Genomic DNA, 26,410 nt, shown 5'->3' on the forward strand with positions numbered 1-26,410 from the left:
TGCGCTGGTCTCTAACTATCTCGTTTTTACCCTTTCCGCCGGATCTTTCACTCTCTCCCTTTGCCTCCCGTAGAAAATGAGAGAAAGAGAGAGGAGAGAGTTCCTCGCGTTCGACGGAAGCCTGCGCAAAGCGGCGGGTGCGCTCAAACGAGGAGCAGGAGCAGCATCGGGCGGGCGCGCGGTCGGCGCGGTGGCGGAGTGCGGACGTTGGCGCCGTCACTCGTCGTCGTCAGTCGTAGCGAGGGAGCGTGGGAGCGTGGGAGAGGAGAGGAGGACCGAGGGAAGCTGCGGGTACCGGGCGAGAGCGAGAGGGTACGCCGTACGCCGCGCGCGGCGACCGATCAGAGAAAGAGGGACCGGCGCGGAGGCGGGGGCGAAAGGGTGGCGGAAGAGAGAAAGAGAGTACGCGTTCGCGTCTTTTCGACGTCGACGCAACCGGGTTGGCGCAGAATAGCTGCTCAGTGCTCGTCGAACGGCGCCGCGCTGCGACGGGACGATGCCGCCGCGCCCTGCGCCACCGATCGACCGATCTCAGGTACGAGAGAGGAGAGATTATCGTCCGCCGGCGAAGCGCGAACCAACGAGGTCCACCCCCGAGAGAGCTCGCCGCGGCGAGCCGCGAGCGCTCTCGCGGAAGTTCTCCCGCGACCGCGACGATCGACGCCGCGACGGTGCGATCCGCGAGAGACTAGATACATGAGATCTCTCAGGCTCCTCGACGAGAAGTCCTCGTCGTCCTCGATCGCATCGATGCGGCATGATCGTCGCGGCGAGTCCGCGAGAGGGTTGCACCCGGTGACCGAAATCAACGCGAACATCTTCTTCCGCGATGCATGCTCCATGAAAGTTCCGGACTCCGGAGTGTCTGCCGCGAGGACCGCGGGGCCGTTGTCTCGACAGATTTCCTATATCGGAATCTTCGGTATTTCTTGTGATCGATCGAGAGTCATTCGCGGGCATAGACGTGTCTCGCCCTCGAGGATCATGTATTCCCGCGAGTTCCGGGTTCCCGCCGCGAATTTTTGTCCGATCCACTTCGTAGAACGAGAGATCGCCCGGGGTAGATAGGTAGGTAGGTAAGTGACGAGGGAAAACGAGTCCTCGACGTCCTTCGTCCCTCGTAATTTGCCCTATTATTTCCCCGGGGGTTACCGTACGATCTCGCCGCCGCCGGCAATCCATACCCGCGACTTCGGACGGCGCTATAAATTAGTGTACTTTGCTCCTTCGCCTTCGCCAGCGATCTGAGCGATCGCGAGGAAGTTACTCCTCCGAAGGATACGATGCTCCAAGATCGGTTGCATCGAGGTGAACTGACATTAATTTCTCTTATTTTAATTTTTCGAGCTTCTCTCGCGATGTGTAACACTCATAAAACCTACACCTTCGATATAAGACTACTATTCAGAGAATTCAGAGTCTGTGCAGATTCGATCGAATTATTCTCGAAAGTTGTTCCAAGAGTTTTCTTGGTCTTGTTTTGGCGATCGCGCATATATGGGATAGTTTGTCGTTTGCCGGATGGAAGACGAATTCTTCTCGACGGATTCGATGTGTTGAATCAGTTTTTCCCCCCGGGTCCATTCTCTCTCGGCACGATTGTCGAAACGGTCGTTTAATTCGGCAACTGTTACGAGAGTGTTTTGAGTATACACCCGGGACGGGAGAAGCGTTACCACGCGAGTACGCGTCTCGTGAGGGCTTTTACGCGACGGTCATAGCGCGAATGTCGATGTTCCTTCTCGGCTATAAGAAGTAGTTAGAGCGTATCTTCAGCCAGACATTGGTTTGTTCTAGCTTCTCCTCGGCTCGACTCTCTCGCGCGATACTATTCAAATATTTTTCAATGTTCTCTCTCGTGAGAGTAATCGAATAAAAAACAGCTATCGTTGTCGAGTCAGGAATAGCTTTTAACGCAAAAACTTGTTATCATATCGCGAAAGAAAAACATGAATTTGAGCCTGCAAAAATATGACTAGGAATTGTTATTTCTTGATAAAATATGCTTGAATTAATTATAAAATATTTGATACGACTGGAACGTTTAAACTATTGCTGTAAAGCGAGTAGTTTTTGCAGTTTTTGAATATTTATACAACGTACGGAATATTTCTAGGGTCAAATTTTTTGTTATATATAGGGAGAAGCAGAGAAGTATGTTTGAATAAATCACGAAATTAATTTAAAATATACAACGGACATGGAATTTATATATTTAATAACAAAGTCGCGGAGCTTATATTCGAAATCTTGTTTATGCTGTTCTCTACTTTTTTATTATTTATTAGTATTGACTTTACTTTATACATAAAGCCGATATTTTATACGCTTAGATTATTGATTACTGTTTAACGGACAAGACAGATTATTGGATATAATGGAAAGAATTTAATTTAATACTTGAATTTAATAATTATTTTTCTCTTTTTTGCGAAAACGATATCCGCTCCTTCATTTTACATAATTCGTTCTTTCATTTTTTCATATTTACATCTTTTCGCGAAATATTGGTTGTCACGTCATCTGGTTTTTTACCGTTGAAATGTTTATTTACGATTGTTTATAAATATTTACGTGGGCGGCGTGCGCGTGTTTATGAATACGCGATTATGCATATAAATCAGTTAAATATTTTAATCGGTGCAGATTTGTTCGCGCACGCGAACAAACGATATTTCGCCTCTCTGTACGTTGTAATTCGATTGCGGTAGTTTTTAGGTCCATTGCAATGACGAAGCGCGCGCGCGCGCGCGCGCTCCATGGCGATGCTCCACGGAGATGCTCGACGTGCGCTGGCACGTTAGTGAATTTTCGCCGCACACAGGAAAGAGAGGCATAGGTTATTGATTATCGTGAATGGCTTTATAAATAACTGATCGTGTAGGAGCACCCGTCGGAGACGCGTAAATATCGCTCGGCGAGTAGTTCTTTAAAATCGCTACCGATACTGCCCCCGATGCTCCACGATATATGGTACCGCGTGGATGCTCTCGATCGAGAAACGCGTCGTTTATTGGAATCGCGCGATCGCGAAATATATTTGCCACATGCCCTTTCAAGATCAAAAAGATTGCCGTGTATTAACGGGGAATAAATGCCATACAAATCTTGTTCAAAATATGCAAATTAAATCGGATTGCGGGATTTATTTCTGCGAAATTGAATCTAATTTACAAAACTTAGAAATTTTCTAATATTTACATTTCCATCGGCTTGCAAACGAAGCATACCGAAGTGTATGATAAAATAATTTTGTAAGATATCGTAAATTCTCGTTTCCATTAAGCTTTATTAATAAACGGCTGTGTGATTTAAGCTAAATGTGTCCTACATGCGGCGAAAATGCTCTTTGCTAAATTTTCCATCTGTTTATTAATTCATGTATCAGAGAGAGGGTTTATATTAGGTGTTTTAAAATTCTACTTATGCATCCAGAAAGAAAACGCGTTTACTTTAATCTTGAGTACTCGCAACTCGTGCGTTCGCGTAAAAGGGTCACGTTGCGGTCTCGCTTCGCGTGTACTTGCGGCTGCCATGTCTCTTGATTAATGTATAAGAAAGGAGAAAATTGTAGAAAAACTATGAAAAATTTACAGCTTCTTACGTGAGTTAAGTTAATGACATTAGATTTTTCTACCAGGTTTTCGCAATAAATTCTATGAATTTTTCACTATTTATTCCTACGAGAGGGTCGGATATCGCGATCGATTAGCGGATGCTCTTTCAAATTGCTAAAGGTACTGATGCGCGATATATAGGGCGGCAGTAATAGATTGACCGGAAGCAAGTTGTCCATCGCACCTATGCGGGGCTCTCTTCTATATGGATAATACTTCTGGTGTGAGTACCAGTTAGAATAGTCGTTGATAAATGAAAATTACTGTGTATACCACGCGATAATGGCTCATTCATCGTCAAATCTAATATAAGTCTTTTCTCGAGATCGAAAATATTATTTGCTCCATTGTATTCCGCTTTCGTTAATAGATATCAATACGTTTGATCGTTTTCATTAATTTTTTTTATTAGTCCACACGTTTTGTGTTCAAGGACTTGAAAAAACTTTCACGTGAGAAAATTCATACATAATACACGAAGATTAATAAATGCGGAGCGGTAGGTATCCAGTATGTACGTGACTTCAGATAAAACGTAAATTTTGAAAAATCAACCTTATAGTTTCTGTATTTTTAAATTTAAATCACCCTGGACCGCGCATACTCCCGCTATCCGTCTCAAAATGAAAATGTCAAGGGTTACTTCCAGTAAAGAAAAATTTATATTCTTATATTGCTTTCTTTTTTGTGCACGGATTTGTTGTCATTGGAATATACAGAAATAAGTTTAATTTTAATATCGTCACATTGATGCATATGATTATTTATGTCATGTACTAAATTGAAACGTTCGATGCGATCCGAAATGATATATATACATTTTCGTTTATAAATACGACTACTCGATAAATGTTACCATTTTTTAAAATTCCGTAACGGATATCAATGAAGGAGCATTTTCGCTGATTGAAAATACTGTGAAATACGGCACGTAGCTGCCGTATCGCAATATTTAAAAAGGCGAGGAAAAGGCGAGTGATTATAATTAAAATTAATTGGGTGCCAAACCGCGCTCAACTTCTCTTACTTCGCGTTTGAGTGATTCTGATATTAAAAAGAAAATGAAGTTTTTGCGGAAAATAATTTTATGGAATATTGTTACGTCGAATTGTAAATTCTCGTTTGATGTAAACGATAGATATATTGGATAATAAAGTACGTATAATTAGAAATCCTGTCGTGTGGCTCAATTTGGTCGATTGATGTTTTAATAATCGTAGGTCAACGCTCGATTTTGCTTGTGCAGATTATTCGGTGACGTATTGAAACATTTGCTCTCTCCATAATGAAGAGAATTACATTTCTCGATAAACACCGAAATATTATTATTAACATATAGATTAATTTTATCTTCGATCTTTATTCAAAATAAATTTCTCGATACAATAACTTGAATTGCTATTATTTGATGTACAATAAAAATGTATTTTTTTTTTAATGTAATGAGAGTCCTTTTGGACGGACTTTTATCGTAAGAATTTTCGTCATATCGGGTGTCCGTCATTTGACTCTTTATGTGTGTCACACGAACCTTCAGCTTGTCCATTGTGGTAATGGACCTAGAATTGGTCTCTTTGACAGAACACTTTGCGGTGTCATGTCTCTGCTTCATCAGAGCAATTGACAAGGGACCCTAATTGTTCATTTAATTTCTCCACAAATTTTCTCCTATCTTCAAACGACCAGCTGTAATATTGTTTCGCTTATGACATAGTAATGGAAAGATATTTTTTTTAGAAAATGATCCTTTTTTATGTTCTTGACTTGAGCATAATTAAATGATAAAGAAGAGGAAGATGTTAGATCTTGAATAGCTTAGTATTTTTCAATCCGTTGGTAATTACGATTGATTAATGCAAATAAAGGATAACGTAGCAGTTTCTAGTAAATTATGTGTTACTGAAAGTATGAAATTTGCCTGAAAACCTATAAATTCAGTGGAAACTATTCACAGTTTGTTTCAGCAACTGTTACGTATGGTCGTGAAAGCATGCTCTCCATGGCTGCATCACAACTCTTTACTGTTTTAACTTCGTAATTTTGTTGAAATTCGTGCCCAAGCTAAATTCAGTGCGCAATTAAATTTATGTAAGTGAAATCTGCCACCAATAGGATATTTTCTAATTAATGTACTTGTCTACTTGTAATTAATTAATGTATATGTATACACATATGTCTACGAGTCGTTAGGGCATTAGGAATGATAATCATAATTATTTTGATTATATATTTTTATAGTTGGTACATACATATTTTACATACATATTGTTCATCAGATGTGTTACAACGCTGATCATTGGGGTATTGGAACGTGTTAAATGACCAGTAAATTCACAAAGCCCAAGCAGTTACGCGCAATTAACTGGAAGATCTAGAAACCCATATAGAGAAGCAGTTTGTCCACGCGACTGTTATGAATTTTTGCGGTAACATTAAGCATTGTTTGCAGCGATGTATTATCGCAGTTTATACAGATATCAGCAAAAGAGAGACACGATAATGACTATAGATACAAAGGGCTGTAAAAGTGCAAAAGAAGTTTGCGCAACGTATCCGCTTCTTTTATCATGCTGTAAAAGTGATAAAATCGAGAAAGAGGGAAGGGAGAGCTTTGTAACTAAGAGATCTATCGAAATTTGAAACGAGAATCTCTCGCTTTTCTCGCCGATTGTCCTTGTTCCGTGAAATCGCCCGCGCTTCGAGTTCTCAAGACACTGGCGGGTATACTTAAGGCGCTTACGAGCGATATCGTTAATATGAGGGAAAAGCTGCGACATTTTATGACATTGTAGTCTCTTGGTACACAAGTTGAATTATGGAAGTTCTCAACTTTTTTGTTCATCTTCCTCTAAATTTAATTTCTAGCGTTGTTAGCGCTTCATATCTTTATACTCTGTTATATATATCTATATATATATATATAATCATATAAAGGCTTATGTGTACGAGTATTTCGCGATGGTTAAGTGACCTGGTTCAGCTGAGATACTTGCACGTAACTTTATATGGTTTGGGACGAGGAGGAGATTATAATGTAATTTCGAATTTCACACAAAAGTTTAATTACCTATACGTACGCGCCGAAAATTTTTAAGATAAAACTCCCGCGGCTGAGTACACGAAGAATTGAAAGTAGCTACTTGTGTACAGCTATTTGTATAAATTATTATATTCGAATTTTGCGTTTTGAAACTTTGTGGCGTAACTGAAAGAATATCCGACTTCCGTGAATATGTAAAGTAATATCGCGCTTCATATAGTGAGCGGAGAATAACGTTGCACGTGGAGTCGCGCTTTTAAAAAGCCAGGTTTAATATTATGCGAGTATTTGTTATAATTAAAGTTGGAAAATGTATATATACCGGCAAGACGAAATTCGTTGGTATCGCGCTGGTAACGGCGAGAGAAGAAACAAAATATGCATACCTTATCTCATGGACGCTCTTGATTCGACTAGACCGGTTTGGAATTGAAATTTATGAAAACTACGAGGCTTTTAAGCAGCTGTTTATACCTCCGCAACCTTTGTGCGTGGATGATAGATCAGCGAAATAAGCTCCCTTAGAGCGAACAGCAATTTTCCTACGAGAAGGATCCATCAGCAAAATCTGGCAAGGAAAATACACGGATGGAGCATGGCTATATACGCAGCACGATAATATCCCGTCCAATTCTTCTTCTTATTGCGTAAAACTCGTTCCGTAAAGTAAAATATGAAATACATTCAACGACGCACAATGGCCGTATTGAGTTCCCTAGGAATGTCCTACTCTCCTGATTTATATATAGACTCAAACACATTTTTCATATTCTCGAATTTTTATTATACAACTACATTACTTCTAACAGAAATTGTAAAACGTGACGTAATATCGCGCTTCAATGCGATGAAGGAAAACGGAACGTCGAATTGACCCAAAGTTGGAGCTCTTTGTTGCAGAAGTGACATGTGTCGGATAACAAAATGATTAAAGACGTAACTTATCAGAATATTATAATTACTCTCTACTGTCAAACTAGCCGCGTAACGTGAAGCTATTAGAACGTGTGGCTATTTGAACCTGAAACAACTGAAAGCCGGCTATTTAGAAGTAATAGGGAAAGTGCTTAGCGTTCAAAACTATCTGACATTAAAATATTCTATATAGCGTTGAACTATTCACTGATACTTGTTTCGTGCATTATCTATTTGCCCTTCTCGTTTCGCGCATTCAAAATCTTATGCATCGTACTTTACATGAACAAACGAAGACTATTTCGATCATTTTACGCAGAGTGCTCGAGATCATAAATTTCAGTCAGGTCAATCGCCAGTCCGCTATCTCCTGCGTGCATTTTATACGAACAAATTCGATTGAGAGATGAATCCCGTAGGAATCGATATGCCAGTTCAGTGAGTAGCGAGTTCGAGATCCTGCTGGAATATTAAATAGGATACGAATTTAGGATAGGGACAACGTAGACATATATCTTTCCCCAGAAACGCCTCTCGTATTCGTATATCTTTTGCACGTTGTAACATTTTTTCTACTCAGTTTTCTTTCTTACGTCTACTTAATGCCTCTTCATTAATTTTCTTTCATATTTTAACTCGGCATTTTTTTCACTTGTAAAAAATCTCTCCCTGTAAGGGGATTTTCTAAAATAAAGTTTATACGTTACTTTTTGCTAAGACGACATATGAGTCGCGAATTAAATTTAAATCCGGACCCCCATCAAAAGCGTATCCTAGAACTTATTATCGAATAATACTCTGTGCGATATATATATTTTACCTCTCAGCCATACGCCACCTCATACTTTCCTCAGGAAGATTCGACATCTCTTATAAATGCGTTTCTACTTTTGTCGAGTTTCAGCGTCGAAATTTCATTTTGCGATAGAAACTTGGCAGTGACATCCCGTGTCACCCGATTTAAATCTCTCTTTTGTTTTCTCGATCCTCATGCGCGCAGACGTTTGTCCTCCTTCCGGAAAATCGAACATTTTCCAAAGTGGAAGTTTGCTATACAGACGGAATACGTAGAACGTGCCGCAACGTCGATTTAACCCCTTAGCCGCTAAAAGCGACTATTGTTACTCGCAGAGCAATCCTTCTTGTGTATCCAAGAGCAACTATATAGCAGCTATATATATAGTTCCGCAAATCGCAGCGATAATGTCACGCAGTGCTACACAGTAATGGCTACAACATATTCGCTCTGTTATTTTAATGGAGAACTCAGAGTACTGAGAGAGTACGCAATCTTCATTTGCTTTATAATCTTTCTTGCATTACTTTATTAAGTTATAATACCGTGAATATGTTAGCATAAATAAGATCAATTTAGCACGCTAGCATGATGGATGACACTTCATTTATATTTTCAGAAACTAAATTTTCATTTCTTATCTGAGCATCATTATCACTTTTTTCTGATTATATACTGTAAAAATTAATGCATAAACAAGAAAGTAATTTCTTTGTTAATAGGAAAAAAATGCTAGCGAGCTTTACAAATATGATGGATGTGCTGTACAATTCGTGGTTAAAAGACGCACATGTACTTCTACGATATTCTTACATTGTTCTCTAGTATCGTTTTCTTTGTTTAACCTACTCGAATTTCCGGGCACGAAACTTTCCTCTTACGTTTTATAACCGTAAGTATATACAGGGATATAAACGGTTTTACTGTCCGCAAGATCCATACGGAACTTTCATCACTCTGCGTTCCCGAGGAATTTGCAAAACAGGGTGTATGTATATTTAATCAGTCTACTCTATTTGTCATGTTTGCTTTTACAATATAAATTTCCTATTGCCAAGAATTTCTGTTGCAAATGCGAACTGTACATATACGAGCAGATCTTTATGCACATTCTTCCGAAACTGGGTTAAGTCTCGAATTAAATTTCCCCTTACCGCGGTAAAATCCTCTTCGTCCACGAGGGGGGAGGGGGAGGGGAAAATCGGGCAAACTTTTCGCTGCAGCATTTGCCGTGTATTTACGCGTTCCATTTTATTGCGTCCGCGCAAAAGTATTACGGTAACTCTATTTTTATTTGTCACATATAAACACGGGACATGGCGATAATATGAAAATCAGTGATGCGCGATACAACAAGGTATATGGAGGGTGTCATAAAATATTAGTTCTCGTATATTTGTATGCAATTTAGATTCTGGTTATCGATGGAAAAGAAGGATTCGCTGTACATATTAATAAGGGCAGAGCGGTGCAGAGTATACCCATGAGAAGTCAATTCAATTACAATCTCATTTCGATGAATTTATAAGAAAAGTTTCACAGTATAAATAATTCTGTCTCCCTGTTGCAGATGGTGTAACCCGAGGGAACCGATGACCGATTCGATTCACGATCCTTACTGAAATCAGCCGATCGATCGTCGATCGCCGTAAGCGGGGCAGGATCAAGATGTGACGCGCAATGTATCTTTGACGGTTTCGCATTAAAGACCAGAGTGCATAGCGCTGGACTTAATAAGTAAGTGCTTTGCCATTTGGAGAGATTGCATAACAAATCACAGTCGAAGGATATCTCGAGAACGACGAAGACAATTCGTCAGTTAAGAATTAAGGCCACGACTTTGCCCGGAAAATCCAATTATTTTAAAGTACTTTGACGGAAACTTTCTCTCAGTTTTTGACTTACTTCTGAAACCCCGATTGCCCTTTGATTTTTTCTGCAGTGAATACATTGTTAACTGTGATTTTATTGTGTCACCATTCTCCATAGTTTGATCGTATGGCTAACAATGACCAAGATTATTTTATCTATCAGTGAAATTTTATCTATCAGTGAAAGTTTATTATTTCCACGATTTGAATTCGGCATGCATTGCAGTTTAATTACGGAATACGGAGGATAGTCTGCTCAACGTGTCATCTAGTTACAAATATATTTTAAATATTGCCGCTACAAATACTGCCGCTGTCACGTATATATGAATCGAAAATTAAATAAATTTTTAATTGCGCAAACGACGTGACCTGATTCGTGATTAATGTCAGAATAGGCTCCAAATATTCGACAAGTGCCCTTTCGCGTTCATGTCAATTGCGCCTCATCGATTGCTATTGAGAGACAGAGGTACGGCATTCCGCTGTTAATACTCCACACTCGAAACATTACGAGTTAGCGTTTGATTTACTAATGAAGTGAACGTACCACGCTAATATGCCGCGCGTATAATTCTAATTCTATTATCCATTTATTATTGTCTCATGTTAAACTTGCGAAATCAATAGTCCTTTGTCATTGCGCGAATACGCCCTCGCGTCCCTCATAGCAAAATATTACGTGCGTACCGCTCAAGTGCGCTCGAAATACGAGAAAAGTAACTTTTTCGCGGATAATTATTATTTTACGCTTGCTAGAAAATAAACATTAAAACCAGAGCGTTAATTATTCAATATTGAACGTCCAAAGAAATACACGCGCTTTGTATTTCACTTTATTAAATAAAAATTTTTTCATAAATATAAATTTTGAATAAAAAATATACTGAAAATAATAAAGATATATTTTTTAAGAATAAAAAGAGAAAGTTTATTTTTAATTCCAACGAAATTACTATTTATGGTGTGTGATTTAGTAGCGTAATCAATAGGACGGAACAACAATGTAACACGATACACAATATAACTATACACAAAATGTTATTTAAACTGGGGTTTGGAATTGGAATCGATTGTACTTCCCGTTCTAATCAAAACTCGGAAACAACTGTGAGTTACTGCAGTTGACGCACTTTAATTAGGATATTCTAGTTATAAGCTTGAGCAAACTGAAATTCTATAAGGGAGCTACACCATCTAACAAATTAAGCGAATCGACAATATTTCTCTTTATATTAAGTATTTTCATCTCGATGTTTCCGATTTTCTGTTTATTACCGCGTGGTAAATTTCAAACTGCCGAAAGTTTAAGCGAGTTAAATATGCTGCGGTGAGGTCGGAACGTCTTGTATGTATGTATTATAGGATGTATAGAATCTCTCTCGCGCGCGTTTCAAGCGGTTACTTCGTAGGATTTTCTATCGTTTTACAAAGATGCATTCCGGCGAAACAATGCGCGTACTCGATTAAAAAATGTAGCGGAAATATGCGTAACTGGTGTTTGAGAATACAAGATGGTTTAACGTTCACCCTTGTACTCGTGTGCAACAACGCATAAGGACGTGGTCGCCGACGTCATGTAACGCTATACCATATATCACGCTACAGCACGTGAAATAGAATTTATCGATTACGAAATTTATCTCACGTGACGCGATACCGACGAAAAATATGCAGCCTCGTTCAGTCCACGCCTCACAGAATTTTAAGGACGGCAATTTCTCTCTCTCTCTCTCTCTCTCTCTCTCTCTCTGTGTGTGTGTGTGTGTGTGTGTGTGTGTATGTAGGTGTGTGTGTGGGTGGGATGGGTGTGTTCGGTAGACGCGGGCGACGGGCTGCCTTTAACCGACTCTACCCTGAAAATTTCAGCATCCGGAGAGTGAAACGCGTTCGCGCGACGTTTTAGGAAAATTTCGACGCTGGTACAAATTTTTCCTAAATGGCGATCCTGTATGGTTCGGGCTAGTAATTCAGTTGAAGGTGCGAAACCCCGTCGGCGATGGAGTTGTAATCGAATTGTTTGGGGCGACGCGTTCAGTCATGGACGCTGTCGGCGGTGCGAGCTCTAACTTTGTTCCTCTTTTTTTCTTCTTTTTTTTCCTTTTTTTTTTTACGAAAACTTGTAATGTGCAGTCGAGCGAATTTCACTGGTGAACTGTCACGCGCAGAATTACGTGCTTTTCGCAGCTTGAAGTACTCGCGGCAAAATAGTCCGTATTATCTGTAAAGTCTTCGAAAACTTCGCGCATCCGCCGGGGACGTTTTGGTCGCGTGATTAATAAGTTTTGCGCAATTTTAAATATTATGAGATTTTAATGTTACGCGGCGCGATTTCTTGGGGATAAGCGCGTTGCATGTACAAAGGATAAATTCGTGCGCATTGAATATTACCATATGTTATTATAATAACTCCGTTGGATTTAAGATTTAATAAGTGATCAATTGCGTATCGTATTTCGCGGGTAATGCAATACTATTGACTAAAATCAGCCGATCGTCTGCTCTTCTTACATGGGAATCGCCATCGGAATGGAGAACACGCTTTTACATCAATCGATGAAACTGGATAAGCTTACAAAGCCGATCTCGAACGATGTTACGTACCATGAAAGTTCCGCGATTGCTTTAATCAAACACGACTCGATACGCCGCTTTGGTTGCAAATAGCCAGACTGGGATATTTCACCGGCTGATTCCTGAGAGCTCCTACGGGTAATCCCACTGTGATTTTTCTAACGATTATCTCCTGACTGCGATATGATTCTTTCTTTTTTTTATCGCGTTTTGCGGCTCGCTGATTCGTCAGGACGGCTATTAAAAGCGTTCGTCTCCTGTTCGAAAAGCACTCCCCTGAATCGCGGTGCTTTCGTCCCCTTTCGGCATTAACTAAATCAATATTTACCTCGTAGGCGTACATGTGTAATAACGAAGTTTGACAGTTCCCTCGCGCTTCAAATTGGTCGGCGCATAGAAGCCGAGAGAGGGGGCAGTCAGAGAAATGAGAGAAATGAGAGAAAAAGAGAGAGAGAGAGAGAGAGAGAGAGGGAGGGAGAGAGAGACTCCGAGTACTCTCGGATGATGAAGTACCCGACGGTTTTGACACGACAAACGGCAAACAGAACGGAGTTACTACGAGGGAGCGGTGTTTTCCCGGATTTCCAAGTGGTAATTACACGGAAGTGAGAGAACGTGAAAAATGTTATTCCGCGCGACCCGTTTCGCGTCGCGATCGCTATCTCTCCGAGGGAAAGAAAGAATCTGGATTTAAGCAACCCGCCTCTTTCGGTTCGATACCGAGAAAAAGGCGTCTTTAACGATTCGGTACGACTCACGAGTTCTGTGAGAATGCGGAATCGTGCTTTACCGTCTCATACGTTCGTCGCGTTGACCGTTTCACAGTGAGAATATATATATACCGTGTATCGTTAAACCCTGTATTTTTATTGGCGACGCGACGTTTCTCGTGCCGGGAGCGTGACAAAAGCCGGGCTGCTTGCCGAACACTCGGAGCACGAAAATGGAAACATTTTCCGCGCTTTCAGACCTACCGCAGGCTCTCGTGCAGAAAATAATACCTCGTGCGTGCGGTCGAATATACATAAGTGCCGCGCGCAATCTGCGACCCGATAATTTATGGCCTAAAGAAAAACCACCGTTGGATATGCTTGATGTTGCGATTTATTAGGGATATTAACGATTTTACCTATTCTTACATTTTCAGACCTAGCTGTACGATCGGGGTTTCCGTAAATATGCATGTGAATAATGATGATTACTTAACCCTACGGCTGCGGGTTCGTTTATTTTAGCAGCAAAAACGCTGTTACAAAAATTGAGGCATTACCTCCGCTTAAATAAATTGAACGATAAATCTACAAGAATTACTGATCAGTGATGAAAAACTTAAATTCTCTGTGAATAAAAGTGTTAGCGAGTTAGAAAAAATAGAACGGGAAGGACAAGTTTAAAATGTTGTTAAATATTTCTTTTGTTTTGATCGTCGCTAAACATATGTTTCAAACTTACTTTGATCTGCAATCACGAGTGATTCGGCGACGAAAAAATTGCGAACTTTTCGAAACTTTTGATGCGCTTTCGCTTACATACACATAAATACGTACACGCGCGAGAAACACACATATCTCTCTTTAGCAGTTTGATAAGATTTCTATCTGGCTAAACTCAATTCGTAGATCAACGTTATTGCCAGTCGAAAAGTTGACTGAAATAAGCGAATTGGATTGGCGAATGCCAACCGATTTCCGCAGTCGTGGAAGAACTCGCGAAAGAAACGCGAAGGCTGTATTAATTTTCGTTTGAAACGACCTTTCAAACGTATACTTTACTCGATCGTATTACTCGAAACGTTTCGTGAAGTACAACTGTTATTTTGTACAGAATTTATATCTCACATATCGAACGTTGCTTAAATGTCATTCGAGCTGTATAAACGTATTCGTTCGCTGGACATTTGATTCCGAAGTCAGATTGACTTTTGTATATTTAAACCCCCCGATTCAACCGACTGTATTAAACTATAACTTTTCAGTATCAGAATTTTGTGAGTTCGTGTTACAATTTACAAATACTGGTACGTTTGTTGAAACGGGAACAAAAGGGAAGAAGGAGATGGTACGGGAAAAGAATTGATTTATCAACGATAGCTGCGTGATACTGAACGATCTGACTTGCAGAGGGTATCCTGGACGACATGAACTCGAGCGGAGAACCCGGCGGAACGATGTCGGACGATTATGAAGTCGGAGGTTGCAGCGTCCCGGAAGAGGAGACGGGCTCGAATCTGCCGACATGGGAGGCGGTGGCAGCTACGCTTACTTTGGGCTTCCTCGTGCTGGCGACGGTGTTCGGTAATGCGCTGGTTATCCTGAGCGTGTTCACGTACCGGCCGCTCCGGATCGTCCAGAACTTCTTCATCGTCTCGCTGGCGGTGGCCGATCTCGCGGTGGCGATACTCGTGATGCCATTCAACGTAGCCTACCTGCTGCTAGGCAAGTGGATCTTCGGCATCCACCTGTGCAAGCTGTGGCTGACGTGCGACGTGCTCTGTTGCACCGCTAGTATCCTCAATTTATGCGCCATCGCGCTGGACCGTTACTGGGCGATCACCGATCCTATCAATTACGCTCAGAAACGCACCCTCAAGCGAGTCCTCGGAACGATCGCCGGCGTATGGATTCTTTCGGGTGCGATCAGTTCGCCGCCGTTGGCCGGGTGGAACGACTGGCCGGAGGAATTGGAACCAGGCACGCCCTGTCAGCTCACCAGACGGCAGGGCTACGTCATATACTCGTCTCTGGGTTCGTTTTTCATCCCGTTGCTGTTGATGAGCCTGGTTTACCTGGAGATCTTTTTGGCGACGCGCAGGAGGCTACGGGAACGGGCCCGACAGAGCAGGCTGGGCCCGGTGCAGTCCACCAGGCACCGCGAGACCGACGACGCCGAGGAGTCGGTCAGCTCGGAGACGAATCACAATGAGCGTTCGACGCCTCGTCTGCAGGCGAAGCCGTCGCTGATCGACGACGAGCCGACCGAAGTGACGATAGGTGACAATGAACGTACCCCCGGTCGTACCAGCGCGTCCACTAGACGAGGTGGCGGCGACGCCATCCCCGTCACTTCGACCGTCTACCAGTTCATCGAGGAGCGACAGCGGATCTCGTTATCCAAGGAGAGACGCGCGGCGAGGACTCTGGGCGTCATCATGGGCGTCTTCGTCGTCTGTTGGCTGCCGTTCTTCCTCATGTACGTTATTGTGCCGTTCTGCCCGGCCTGCTGCCCGTCTGAGAGGATGGTGTACTTCATCACGTGGCTCGGCTACGTCAACAGCGCTCTCAACCCCCTCATCTACACGATCTTCAATCTCGATTATAGAAGAGCGTTTAGGCGGCTGCTGCGAATCCGCTGAACCCCCGCGGCCGTCACGTTAGGCCCCTTGGGCTTTGGCAGACGAGGGGGATCCTCGTGATTCCGTTCGACGTCCGGCCGTCCGAATCTCTCTCGCCGATCGCGAGCCACGCGGAATCTCGCGGCGACCGGGTATAACAGCCCCTGCGCCACGATTTCTATACTCACGGGATTTCCGTCTGCTAGCCAACGGGAGTCGTTAAGTAAGTTCTTCGTCCAGGAAAAAGCGCGTTGCTCGTTGTATCTCGCGTCGGGATGGCAATATGTCGTAATTAACGGAAATTTAGACGTCTCGCTCACCCCGATCGCTTGTTCGCGCGCAGCTCGTTATGGTAAACGCGGTGAAAACTTGACGCAGTCAGCACAGAGACGACGATGACGACAAGTTACGAAACGGCGAAGCGTCGCGGAGCGAGAACTCAGAACAAGTAAGTTACCAGCAAATTCGCAGTGCGTAAAACGGTTATTACCGTTTTACGCCAAGTTACGAACCAATCAAAACTTGATTATTTATATTTTCGACTACTGCGTTTAACTAAGATACCAATCCTGTTAGCGCGAACAATTACGTTAAACAATTATCTGACGTGTAGCGATGAAGAAGAGACGGCTATAATTCCCAACCGACGAAATAAGTAACGCACTGTTGTTTACGTCGAAGTAGAAAGAAACGTGCGTAAATTTTATTAGGCGGAAATTTCGAGGTCGTAAACAGACATAAAGGGGGAGAAGATTAAAGATTAAAGATCGTTCGCGCGAAACTTATTAGAATTGGTTATAGAATCAATCTCTCTCTATCCCTATATAATGCTCGGTTCCTAAATCAAACATTTACAAAGTTTTTGAATTATTACGCGACTTTGAAGGTAAATTCGTTTTTATGAGGCGAAAACTTGAACGCCACAAGAATCTCGAAAATTTCCTTCAACTGGTATAACGGATTGCCGTGACTCCGAAAGAGCCCGAAGAGCGATGTGCACTTACCGTCGGAACTTGCCTGAAAATTTATCAGGCTTCCCGAGAAGATGTTGAGATAATGGATACGGTCTCATCCGGGAGATGCACAAAGGCAATCTCAATCAAGATTGGCAGACTGGCCAGGCCAGCGCTGATTCGGTCCTGAAGAGCTTTCAAGGGCGAAAGTTGAAGGGAAACTATCCGCGGGAGTGATAAAGGAAATTATGCTTCCTGTACTGGCTGGCGACTAGCTTCCTCGAATATAATTATATAAAGCTTTGTGTCAGAGCTCCGTATGAATTTTCTCCCTTCCATGGTTTCGATGATCAATCTAGCCGCGCTGGAAGATGATTAATGATTAAATTTCGCGCCCGAGAGTGTGTAAATGCGATTTATCATTAGATCAATAACGCTCGATACCGGATTGTAATGGAATCGAGGTCATCGGGGGAGGTCTCGCGAGAAGCCACCGTCGTTCCTCTCCTCGTCGCGCACAGTTTTCGTCTCCCAGAACTGCACGGGGGAGCAAAAGATACGTCTCGGTAGAATGTCGAGTAACATGTCTGTCGGTTCGGCGAACGCGCGTCGTGGTGAAAGAAGGGAACGTGCTTTTCTTCTACCAACGACACAACGGAGAAACAATCGTACGTGCGTTTTATGTAGGTAGACCCGGTTGACGTGCGTACGTCCACCGAACGTTAACAATTGCAAGTATTACGGTTGTGAATAATAATTAATACTAAACCCATGAGCCTTGGTCGCGGGGCACGTAGCGTAAGGAAACAGCGTAATAGGCATTCATTCGTCATCAGCCGAGGTGGTCGTTTATTCGAGGCGTGACGTTAACAACGCCGACCCGCAAAATCTCTGCGGTTTCACGACGCGCGCGGTCGCGGCCGCGCCTCGCATGAAATCACACTTTAAACCGCCTCTCGACGTATTCACGTTGACACGCGATTATATCGTCACGTACCGCTACAAAAGTTTCCCGGAATCACCGCTATTTATTATAATGACGGTTCTCTTAGCTTATTAACATACGGTTTTTCCTTAGAACTCGGACGGCAGACCATCCATTTATTCCAACTTTTTAATATCCAACTTTCGTGACCCTATATATAATGGCAGCATCATGATTTACAATTCTTCATCTTAACTCGTTAATCAAACACGTTTCGGTCATAAATAATAGAATAAGCTCTCGTCATTCATTTATTTCTTTTCACCAGAAGCTTAAACTTTTGTTGACAAACTTTTCGTCGTTCCACGGCAAGTATCAAACAGGAATTATAACGTATTTTCATTGAAAATTCTTCAAATGGATACAGGATCGGGGAAATGATTTCTGATTGTCGCAAACTTTTCGCTATTAAGAGTGATTTCGAAGAACACGGTTCTCCAGTAAATATCTATTTTTGCGTCTCTCTGTTGTCGATCAATGAGGCACGTATCGGTGATTACGGGATACCGAATAGATCTGCGTGCACGCACACACACACACGTACACACATACACACGTACATTCATATATCTCGACATACGCGAAGTATTATTTATATGACCACAATAAAATTTAAAGTATCTTTAAGGGTAAAAACGAGGGAACAGGCGGCGAGAAACCGCCATCTCCTCGAGTGCCGCGCCAAACGGACAGATTGTTGAGGTAAACCTTAGGTAAGAAGGGCGAAGAAAATAGATCGGACGATCATATGACTCGGTGGTATAAAGCTCGTCACCAGGGCACTCTATAATAAGGTTGTGATAAGGTTGTGAGAACACGTTCGTAGCCGTGCTACGAACGACATAAGATTTTTAATTACTAACAGATAGGGAACATTTCTTTACTCGAGTTATACTCTTCAATGCAGTGTTGCCTCCTGCCCAAGAGGAAGAAAGGGAGCGAAAGAAAGAGAATCAACGCTACGACGTTCCGATCGTCTTTAAAAAGTATATCGTATAGTTTCTTTTTTCTTTTATTCCTTCTTTTCTTTTTTCTTTTTTTCTTTTTTTCTTTTCTTCGTAACCTTGCCAAAACGCTACAGGTAGTTCCGAACTTGCAAACTTGGCTGCGATGGGTTGTTATACAAACGGGATTACGTTTTCACCGAAGCTATCGCATGAATTTTATTTCCGTGAAAAAACTCATGCCTAAACGCTGGCACTCGTTTCGCACTATTTTTTTATTTAGATGAAATTTCCGCGGTGACCTTTGATGCATATAATATCTCGCGTGGAAATTTGATCATTCGATTCGATTCTTTTGCGAACGCGTATATTTGAAATAGTATACAGAAAAAATTTTATCGGTGTAAAGCCAAAACGAATTGATATTTTTTCTACTATTCTTTTTTCTTTTTTTTTACGTATATATGTATTATATATAGAAATAAAATTTATTATTTGAACTTGAAAGATTTTTTTTCCTTCGTATTACTTTCGCGAAGATATTAATAAGTGCCAAAATAACATATTTATCACGTTTTGTGACTCGGTAGAAAAAGATATAAAGTTTATTAAAACATTTTTTCCCTCTGCATTATCCCCGATCTCTCTTCTCGTATTGTTCATCTTCCTCACATTATCTCGTTGCGTGAGGTAGCGTTGTATTCTTCGGATACCGATATCTTGGGTAGGAATCTCAAAATGCGTAGTTTATGATATTATATTATATATTGTATATTATATCGCGTATTATATTAATATACGTATCAGCAGTGCAATTCTCGCATGAGTGTTTCGCGAATCGGTACGCAGCTTCTTTCAATATCCTCTCTTGAAATTTAAGTCGAGTGATTTCTCTCTCATTTTTTAAATGTCAGGGTCGTTAAATATAATATATATTGTAGATGCTGCGAAGCGATTCACGATGCGCGAGAATTTCACGTCGTGATCGAGCCTGGTCGCTCGATACAAACAATACAGTTCTAGATACGTATAATAAATAAAAAAAAGATACATATATATATATATATATATATATATATATATATATATATATATGTACATATATATATGTACACACACACCTAGTTGATAAACTGATACTCGGCTGGTTGTGATTTACAAGTATAGCAATACAGCGATACTCGTTTTTGTGCGTGGTAACTTATTGCCGGCGGAGCTTTTCTCTTTTCCAGTTCAGAGAGTTATTTTTCGCACAATTCGAACTTCTTCCATGTCTGCGAATCTAGAAATAATTTTTTTTTCAAAGAAAATTCAAAATATAAATTCTCATCCGATGGATGAAAACAATATATATCCATTCCACGGTCGTCGCGCTCGTGGATATGATCTCTGACGATCTTGTCGCATCCGTTGTCGATAAGTAATTTTTTAATATACTATTAATATTTTAAAAATATTCGTAGACATATCAAGACTTTTCTCATAAGAGTGAAAAATTCAAATCATTCATCATATCTATATGTTGTGTATTTTGCATCGTGTATTTTTACGTTCGGAAAAATATAGGTGATGCATACGCAAAAAGGGAAATCATACGTTGTACCATAAAGCGCGAGAAAAAACGTGACGCCACGCTCGCGTGAGAGAAATGTTTTCGAATTCAAACGAAAATTGAAAATAGCATGGTTACAATATAACCTAGGATGGCATAGAAATAAATAATATCTAGTGGGATATAACGTGCTTGCCATTTTATAAAACGCGTTCGTCGTCTAGATGTTGGATTTAGTGAAAATTGATATCAATTGAATCGTCACGTCATTTTCGATTTAGTATCGTTGTTATCATCATTTCACAAGTACAAAATCCAGAAACGTGCGAATTCTACAAGGATTTTTCATAAGAGTTTTTTTATCGAGAAAATTATTCTAGTAATAGATAAAAGAAAATTGTTTGTATATAACGAACAGTATTATAAAACTTAATTTGTAACTATAAATTAAGCAAATCGTTAAATTTGCAGCTTACGTTTTACACAAAGAAGTTCCCTAAAATATTTTCTATTAGCGCGTATAATTTTCATTTCTCGAAATGGATGTGGCGAAATAGTTCAAAGCTTTCGCGAATCATGTTTGTATATATAAATCTGCCTTTTTGTGTTACGGCGCTCGTTCTATAGATTTATACATACGTTTCAAATATATAGTTATTTCTACGAGTATTTCAGTGTGGAATGGATGTAACATATTTATTTGATCTTGTAATCTGTCTCTTGTAAAAGACACATGCGGGAGGGTTGTAATGCAAGCGCGAGGCGAATTTGTATGTTGCAACATTATGAAATTTCTGCGTTACAAGATATTCGAAATAAGGGAAGAAATTTGAGAGAAGCTCCGCTCGCATCTCTGGAATGTGCAGATCGAATGAGCGTTCATGTGAACCTGCCTGCCGCTCGGATGTGTGCATGCAAAATCAATTAATGAACAGGACAGGCATACTGACGTGCGTGTATGCATGTAGTAAGTAACCGGTGTGCGAGTAATGAGTGCGTTGAATCGATGGACGATTATGTATCTAATTATGTATCTACACCACGATGATGTTGGTAACAGGAAAACATTTATTTCGATTGACGACATTTATGACGGATGCACGGAGTAGCGTGAAATCTCTGTGTAAATGCCGAAATAAAATCGTTTAGAAAAATACGTACGCGACTCACGAATTTCAGTCGATATTATATGTAACACTTACGAATCTTGATAATCAACTTCCGGCCATACTTACATAGCAGAATTGATATTAACATGCGCGATTGACCCAATAATTTTTTTAATCGTAATTCTTATTACGCGTTCTTTACTACCGAAATATATGTTACCAATTAAATTACCAATACGTATTAATTCTTGGATAGGTGCGTGGCGTATGGTAAAAACTCGTCGTTAATTTAAAAAAAAAAATATGTGTGAGATGAATGTACGAATATCAATGAAATATTGAAAATAAACAATGTTGTACGGTGTTATGAATTTTACGCAATGTTCACTGTGGATTTCTCCAGAATTTTGTGCGCCTGTTTGTGCGATCGAATAATAGAAAGAGAAAAATAAAAGAATATATATACATGTGAGTACGATATATTTTATTGTTAATTTGCTTAAGCAAATATATTTTTTTTTGTTAGTTTGCAAACTTGGTTTATCTCGCATCTCCTTTTTATGTAACGGCTCATAAACATAATAAGTTATTCTATTGAGATGGTTTTTTCCGCGTTCTAAAATATCCCGTATCGCGCATAATGTAAATTTGGGCTGACGATTCGGCGGCATTTGCTATTTTTTTACGGCAGGTTATACAATGCAAAGTTATATATATATTTTGCGTGATGCATTGCACGCGACGCTGAAAACGCCAACGAAATCGTCTGTGCCGTGTCTCGCGGTTGCATTGTTACAAGAGCCAAGAGCTTCGTGCATTGTTCGTGTTACGTGGTAATTCCCTCTATATGATATAACCCAAATACTAAAATAACAGTCCGGACAGAAAACGTAATAGGCCCTTTTTATAAAACACTCGGACTAAAAAAATTAATTTACACAACGTAAAAATGAACGAAACACCTTAGTAACTGCACCAACTAGTTAATATAAAATGGATTCGACCAAGAGCGATCTTTTATAACGTGCTATGAAAGATTTTTTTTTACATATTTTACACGAGTTATGATATAAATAATGTAATGTAAAACTTATTATTTTTATTTGTCACACATTTAATCGTTTTTTAATCGTTATTTATAATTCTATTGAAATAAAACATTTTGACTATTCGAACGAATGGTTAACGATAAATCCGTTTAAATTTTTAAGCACGCGGAATCATAATAAATATATCTCTTTATTTTACCTCATAATTTTTCTACAAGTCCTTTTAAGTAAGTACACCACCTGAATGTTATGGAACATCGATATCCTCAATAGACCGGAAAGTATGGTTGAAAGGATAAGAGCATTGGATATATCGTAACCGTAAATTTCGGTGAAATAGAAAATAGTAAGGATATACGAATATTACGATTTTACACATTGCGTGTATATACAAATGTTAAATTGAGTGTGATGATTAAGGGTGATGAATTCCCTATCGCACTGTCGCTCGTGTAATCCTGGGAGATACTTTGGGTTGATGAAACGACCCCATACATGAGAATACATGCGCTCGTATGATTCGACAATCTGGTTGGTTTCATCGGGCAAGCGTGCACGCAAGTATTTTCGTATGCATGAATGAACAAGTCGAGCGATGCTTATCGTCGCGCTAATAATTTTCTCTGGAGAAGTATAAAGCGCGTCGTTTCGACCGAGCGCTCGACTGGCACACACGTAAGAATCCACGAAGAATTTTACAATTAAATAAAGCAGGCTTCCACCGCGCGGTAGACGACGCACGAGTGCTCCACACAAAGTATTACCGTGAACTCGTGAAACGTTCATTTACAGGCTCCGCGGACACGCGAGCACCGCAGCATACAAATCAATGCCGAAACCCGGGCGTTTTCCGTTACCTCCAATCGTTTCCTCGTGCAATCTCGCGTAGCGCAGTCTCCGAAAAGACCGCGTATATCTTTTGCGTAAACGTGAAAGCAGCGTCGCGAGACCGATTACGCCTGATTGTATTTCGTTGTACGCTGCACTTCGAAAAAGGAAGCTTGCACGCAAATTTCGCCACGGCCGGCCACATTTTCGTCACCTCCGACGATTTTATTATGGATAAATGCGCTTTCATCGATCGGATAATTGCTCCGGCAATTTTCTTTAATGGATTTCCGCTTGTTCGTTATATCAGGAGCGACCGAAGTACTCGGGGCAAGGTGGAAATTATCGCGATTACTTTCTGAATGTGAAATGAAAGGCGTCTCGAAATAAAACGTCTTACGTGGATTTCATCTTATGTCTATATGCGTGCGCTGGTACCTCATTTTTTATAATAATTGAGATAAATGTTGGCTATAGTAAAGTATATAAATCTACTATTTATGGATAATAAGTGCTCTTTATAACGCGATAAATATCAAGTGTGATACTTTTAATGAATTATTTAATTTTGGTTGAAATAACGTTTTTTAATGAATAAAAAGAAAAATGCCGTAGCTCGACGACATAATGGCATTCTGGACATAATGGATTCTGTAGAATTGCCCGAACCATGCAAATTATGAAATATCCGGAGCTCCGAGTCGTTGGCCGAGTCTAATATTGAATGCTTAATATTCACGACAGCACCCTTTATCTCATCGTACTAGAAACTTTCAAGTGAAGCGTAAAGCCCACTCTATTGCTGCCCCGCAGGAAAAGTTCAGCGCTAAAACACGCCGGCTTTTCATTTACGCCGATTAGAGCGATTTATGGATCCTCGTGTGCAGTCGTCTTGCGTGCAATATTCTCGTTTCTCCATCACGCTCCTCATCCCGATAATTCCAAATGGCCGACACGATTTACATACCCCCGTAATCACTACGCGATTACGTTCTTATGTATCACCTTGACTCAAGCTTCCAAAGTAAATGGTACGCGTGGCAATGTCTTAATGTCAATGAAAAATTTTCAAGAGTTGTTTCTTAGATCATCGCACTCAAAGACGAAACTTTGTAATTAATCGGAAGCAACGTAAAGTGATTCCCGGCAGTAATTGAGGATCCGCAAGTTTCCTAGTTTTATTAATACACTTAATAAACCAATTTTACTATGTAAATTTGAAGAAGATCGTGCAAAACGATGTAACGAGTTATAAATTCAATCCATATCATAAATGAAATGAATTTAATTGCGAGCGCGGCGACGTTACTCGTGTATGTATATTGTTAATATTTGTATTGTAAATCATAATCACAGTAAAAGTGTAATTGGAGGCAGTGCTTAAGGAGGTTCTACAGATAATGGATGTATCTAAAAATTGGAAAAAACTTTATGGACGTGTAAATTGAGATGCAAGAAAAGTGCTCGAAAAATTTTAGCATCGGTTTACCGTGTAAAAATTTGCAAAAATGAATTTTAAAATCACAGTTTTTAACATAAACTACATATGGCAGAGGGGCTCTTGGAGACAGGAAACGAGATATTAATTATATAAAGGCGACCCACCAAAGCTCAAAAAACGGAGCTCTTATAGATCTTAATCTAAGCTTTTCAGAAATATCGAGAAAAACAAGGGTTATCGCGTAAAATTTTGTGATATTGGCTATTGAAACAGGCCATATCACAGTTCACGTAGCGTGCTTCGAATAACAAGGGAGATTTGGCAATGTCGCAGCGACTGCACCCGCGCGAAAAGTGTACAGCCAGTACAGCACCACAGTATGACAGCACCTCAAACTTAAGCACCTAACGTTTACGAGCGCTTACGGAGAATACTCGCTCTAGAATTATGTGAAATTGTGAAATAACCGTGGTCATATGAGCAGAACTGTCAAGTTCGCGACGTTACCACATTTTCTTCCATTATAAGCCGCCAGAGTCAAAGGAGCACTTACACGATATTTTTAATTATTCCTCGCTTCGACTAATATGGGTATGATATAAGCTCTAACGTCATCAAAATTCACGAAAATATTTTATGAATACTTAGAACCGATGAATTTGAAGATTTTCTCTTCATCTCTCAACTGACTAGAGAGTATCTGTAGAACCTCCTTAATGAAAATTAAATTGATGCGAGATAACTGCAGGCAGGAAAAAAGAAGAGATAGAAAAAATTGCATTATTAATCCATATATACAGTTACTTAAAAAAAGAATTTACGTTAATAACAGATCATTATTCCTTCAATAAACCGGCGGTCGTTCTAAATTGGCGAAAATTGTATCTAATACCTCTGTTTGTCGCGATTCTTTAACGTACACAACTCGGTGGTTTAGTGAAGAATTTAATTTTCTTTTGTTCAATGAAGATGCAATTTTCTTTTGTAAAGTCTGTAAAGGTTGGATTGTGTGAGATATTGATTGCAAAATATTTGCTATTACTAAACTTCTTCGTAAGGCTTCGCTTACATACGATATTAGTTTGTGCTGAATTGCTGGAATGAAGAACGTACAATATTATACGACATATATAGTACATGATATGATGATGATGATTAATGCAATTAGCCACGACACCACTTATGCAGCCTTTAACGTCTATCAAATCTAATTTTCAACTTATCTGCCTTCATAACGATTCACATACTGTGAGCATGAATTTGCTTTCTTTTGACCCGAAATCTGAATTTCCTTATATTTCCAGTCACCATATTTCTAACATACTACTCGAGCGACGTATTTTATCTTTTAAAAGGCACATATTCGATGTTCGTTTCGAATACAAAATGCGAAAAATTAGAGGAA

General features: G+C 40.3%; 1 protein-coding gene across 2 annotated transcripts; it reads left to right on the forward strand.

Annotated features, from left to right (window-relative positions):
- Positions 1-238: 238 nt before the first annotated feature.
- Positions 239-19,483, forward strand: LOC112463207 (tyramine receptor 1). 2 transcript variants are annotated; one of them, XM_025029434.1, is made up of 3 exons: positions 239-535; positions 9,939-10,105; positions 14,934-19,483. In XM_025029434.1, the coding sequence occupies exon 3, from the start codon at positions 14,951-14,953 to the stop codon at positions 16,163-16,165; it is 1,215 nt and encodes a 404-aa protein (XP_024885202.1). In that variant the 5' UTR covers positions 239-535; positions 9,939-10,105; positions 14,934-14,950; the 3' UTR covers positions 16,166-19,483. The 2 variants fall into 2 exon arrangements, with proteins under 2 accessions (XP_024885202.1, XP_024885203.1); XM_025029435.1 differs by lacking the exon at positions 239-535 and adding an exon at positions 912-1,076.
- Positions 19,484-26,410: the final 6,927 nt, after the last annotated feature.

The sequence above is a fragment of the Temnothorax curvispinosus genome, unplaced genomic scaffold (assembly GCF_003070985.1).
Source record: "Temnothorax curvispinosus isolate PA1 unplaced genomic scaffold, ASM307098v1 QBEX01013129.1, whole genome shotgun sequence".
In the NCBI taxonomy this organism is placed as follows: Eukaryota; Metazoa; Arthropoda; class Insecta; order Hymenoptera; family Formicidae; genus Temnothorax; species Temnothorax curvispinosus.

What these genes read in the sequence shown, in the direction of transcription:
- LOC112463207 (XM_025029434.1), top strand. Translation starts at nt 14,951, where the DNA reads ATGAACTCGAGCGGAGAACCCGGCGGAACGATGTCGGACGATTATGAA.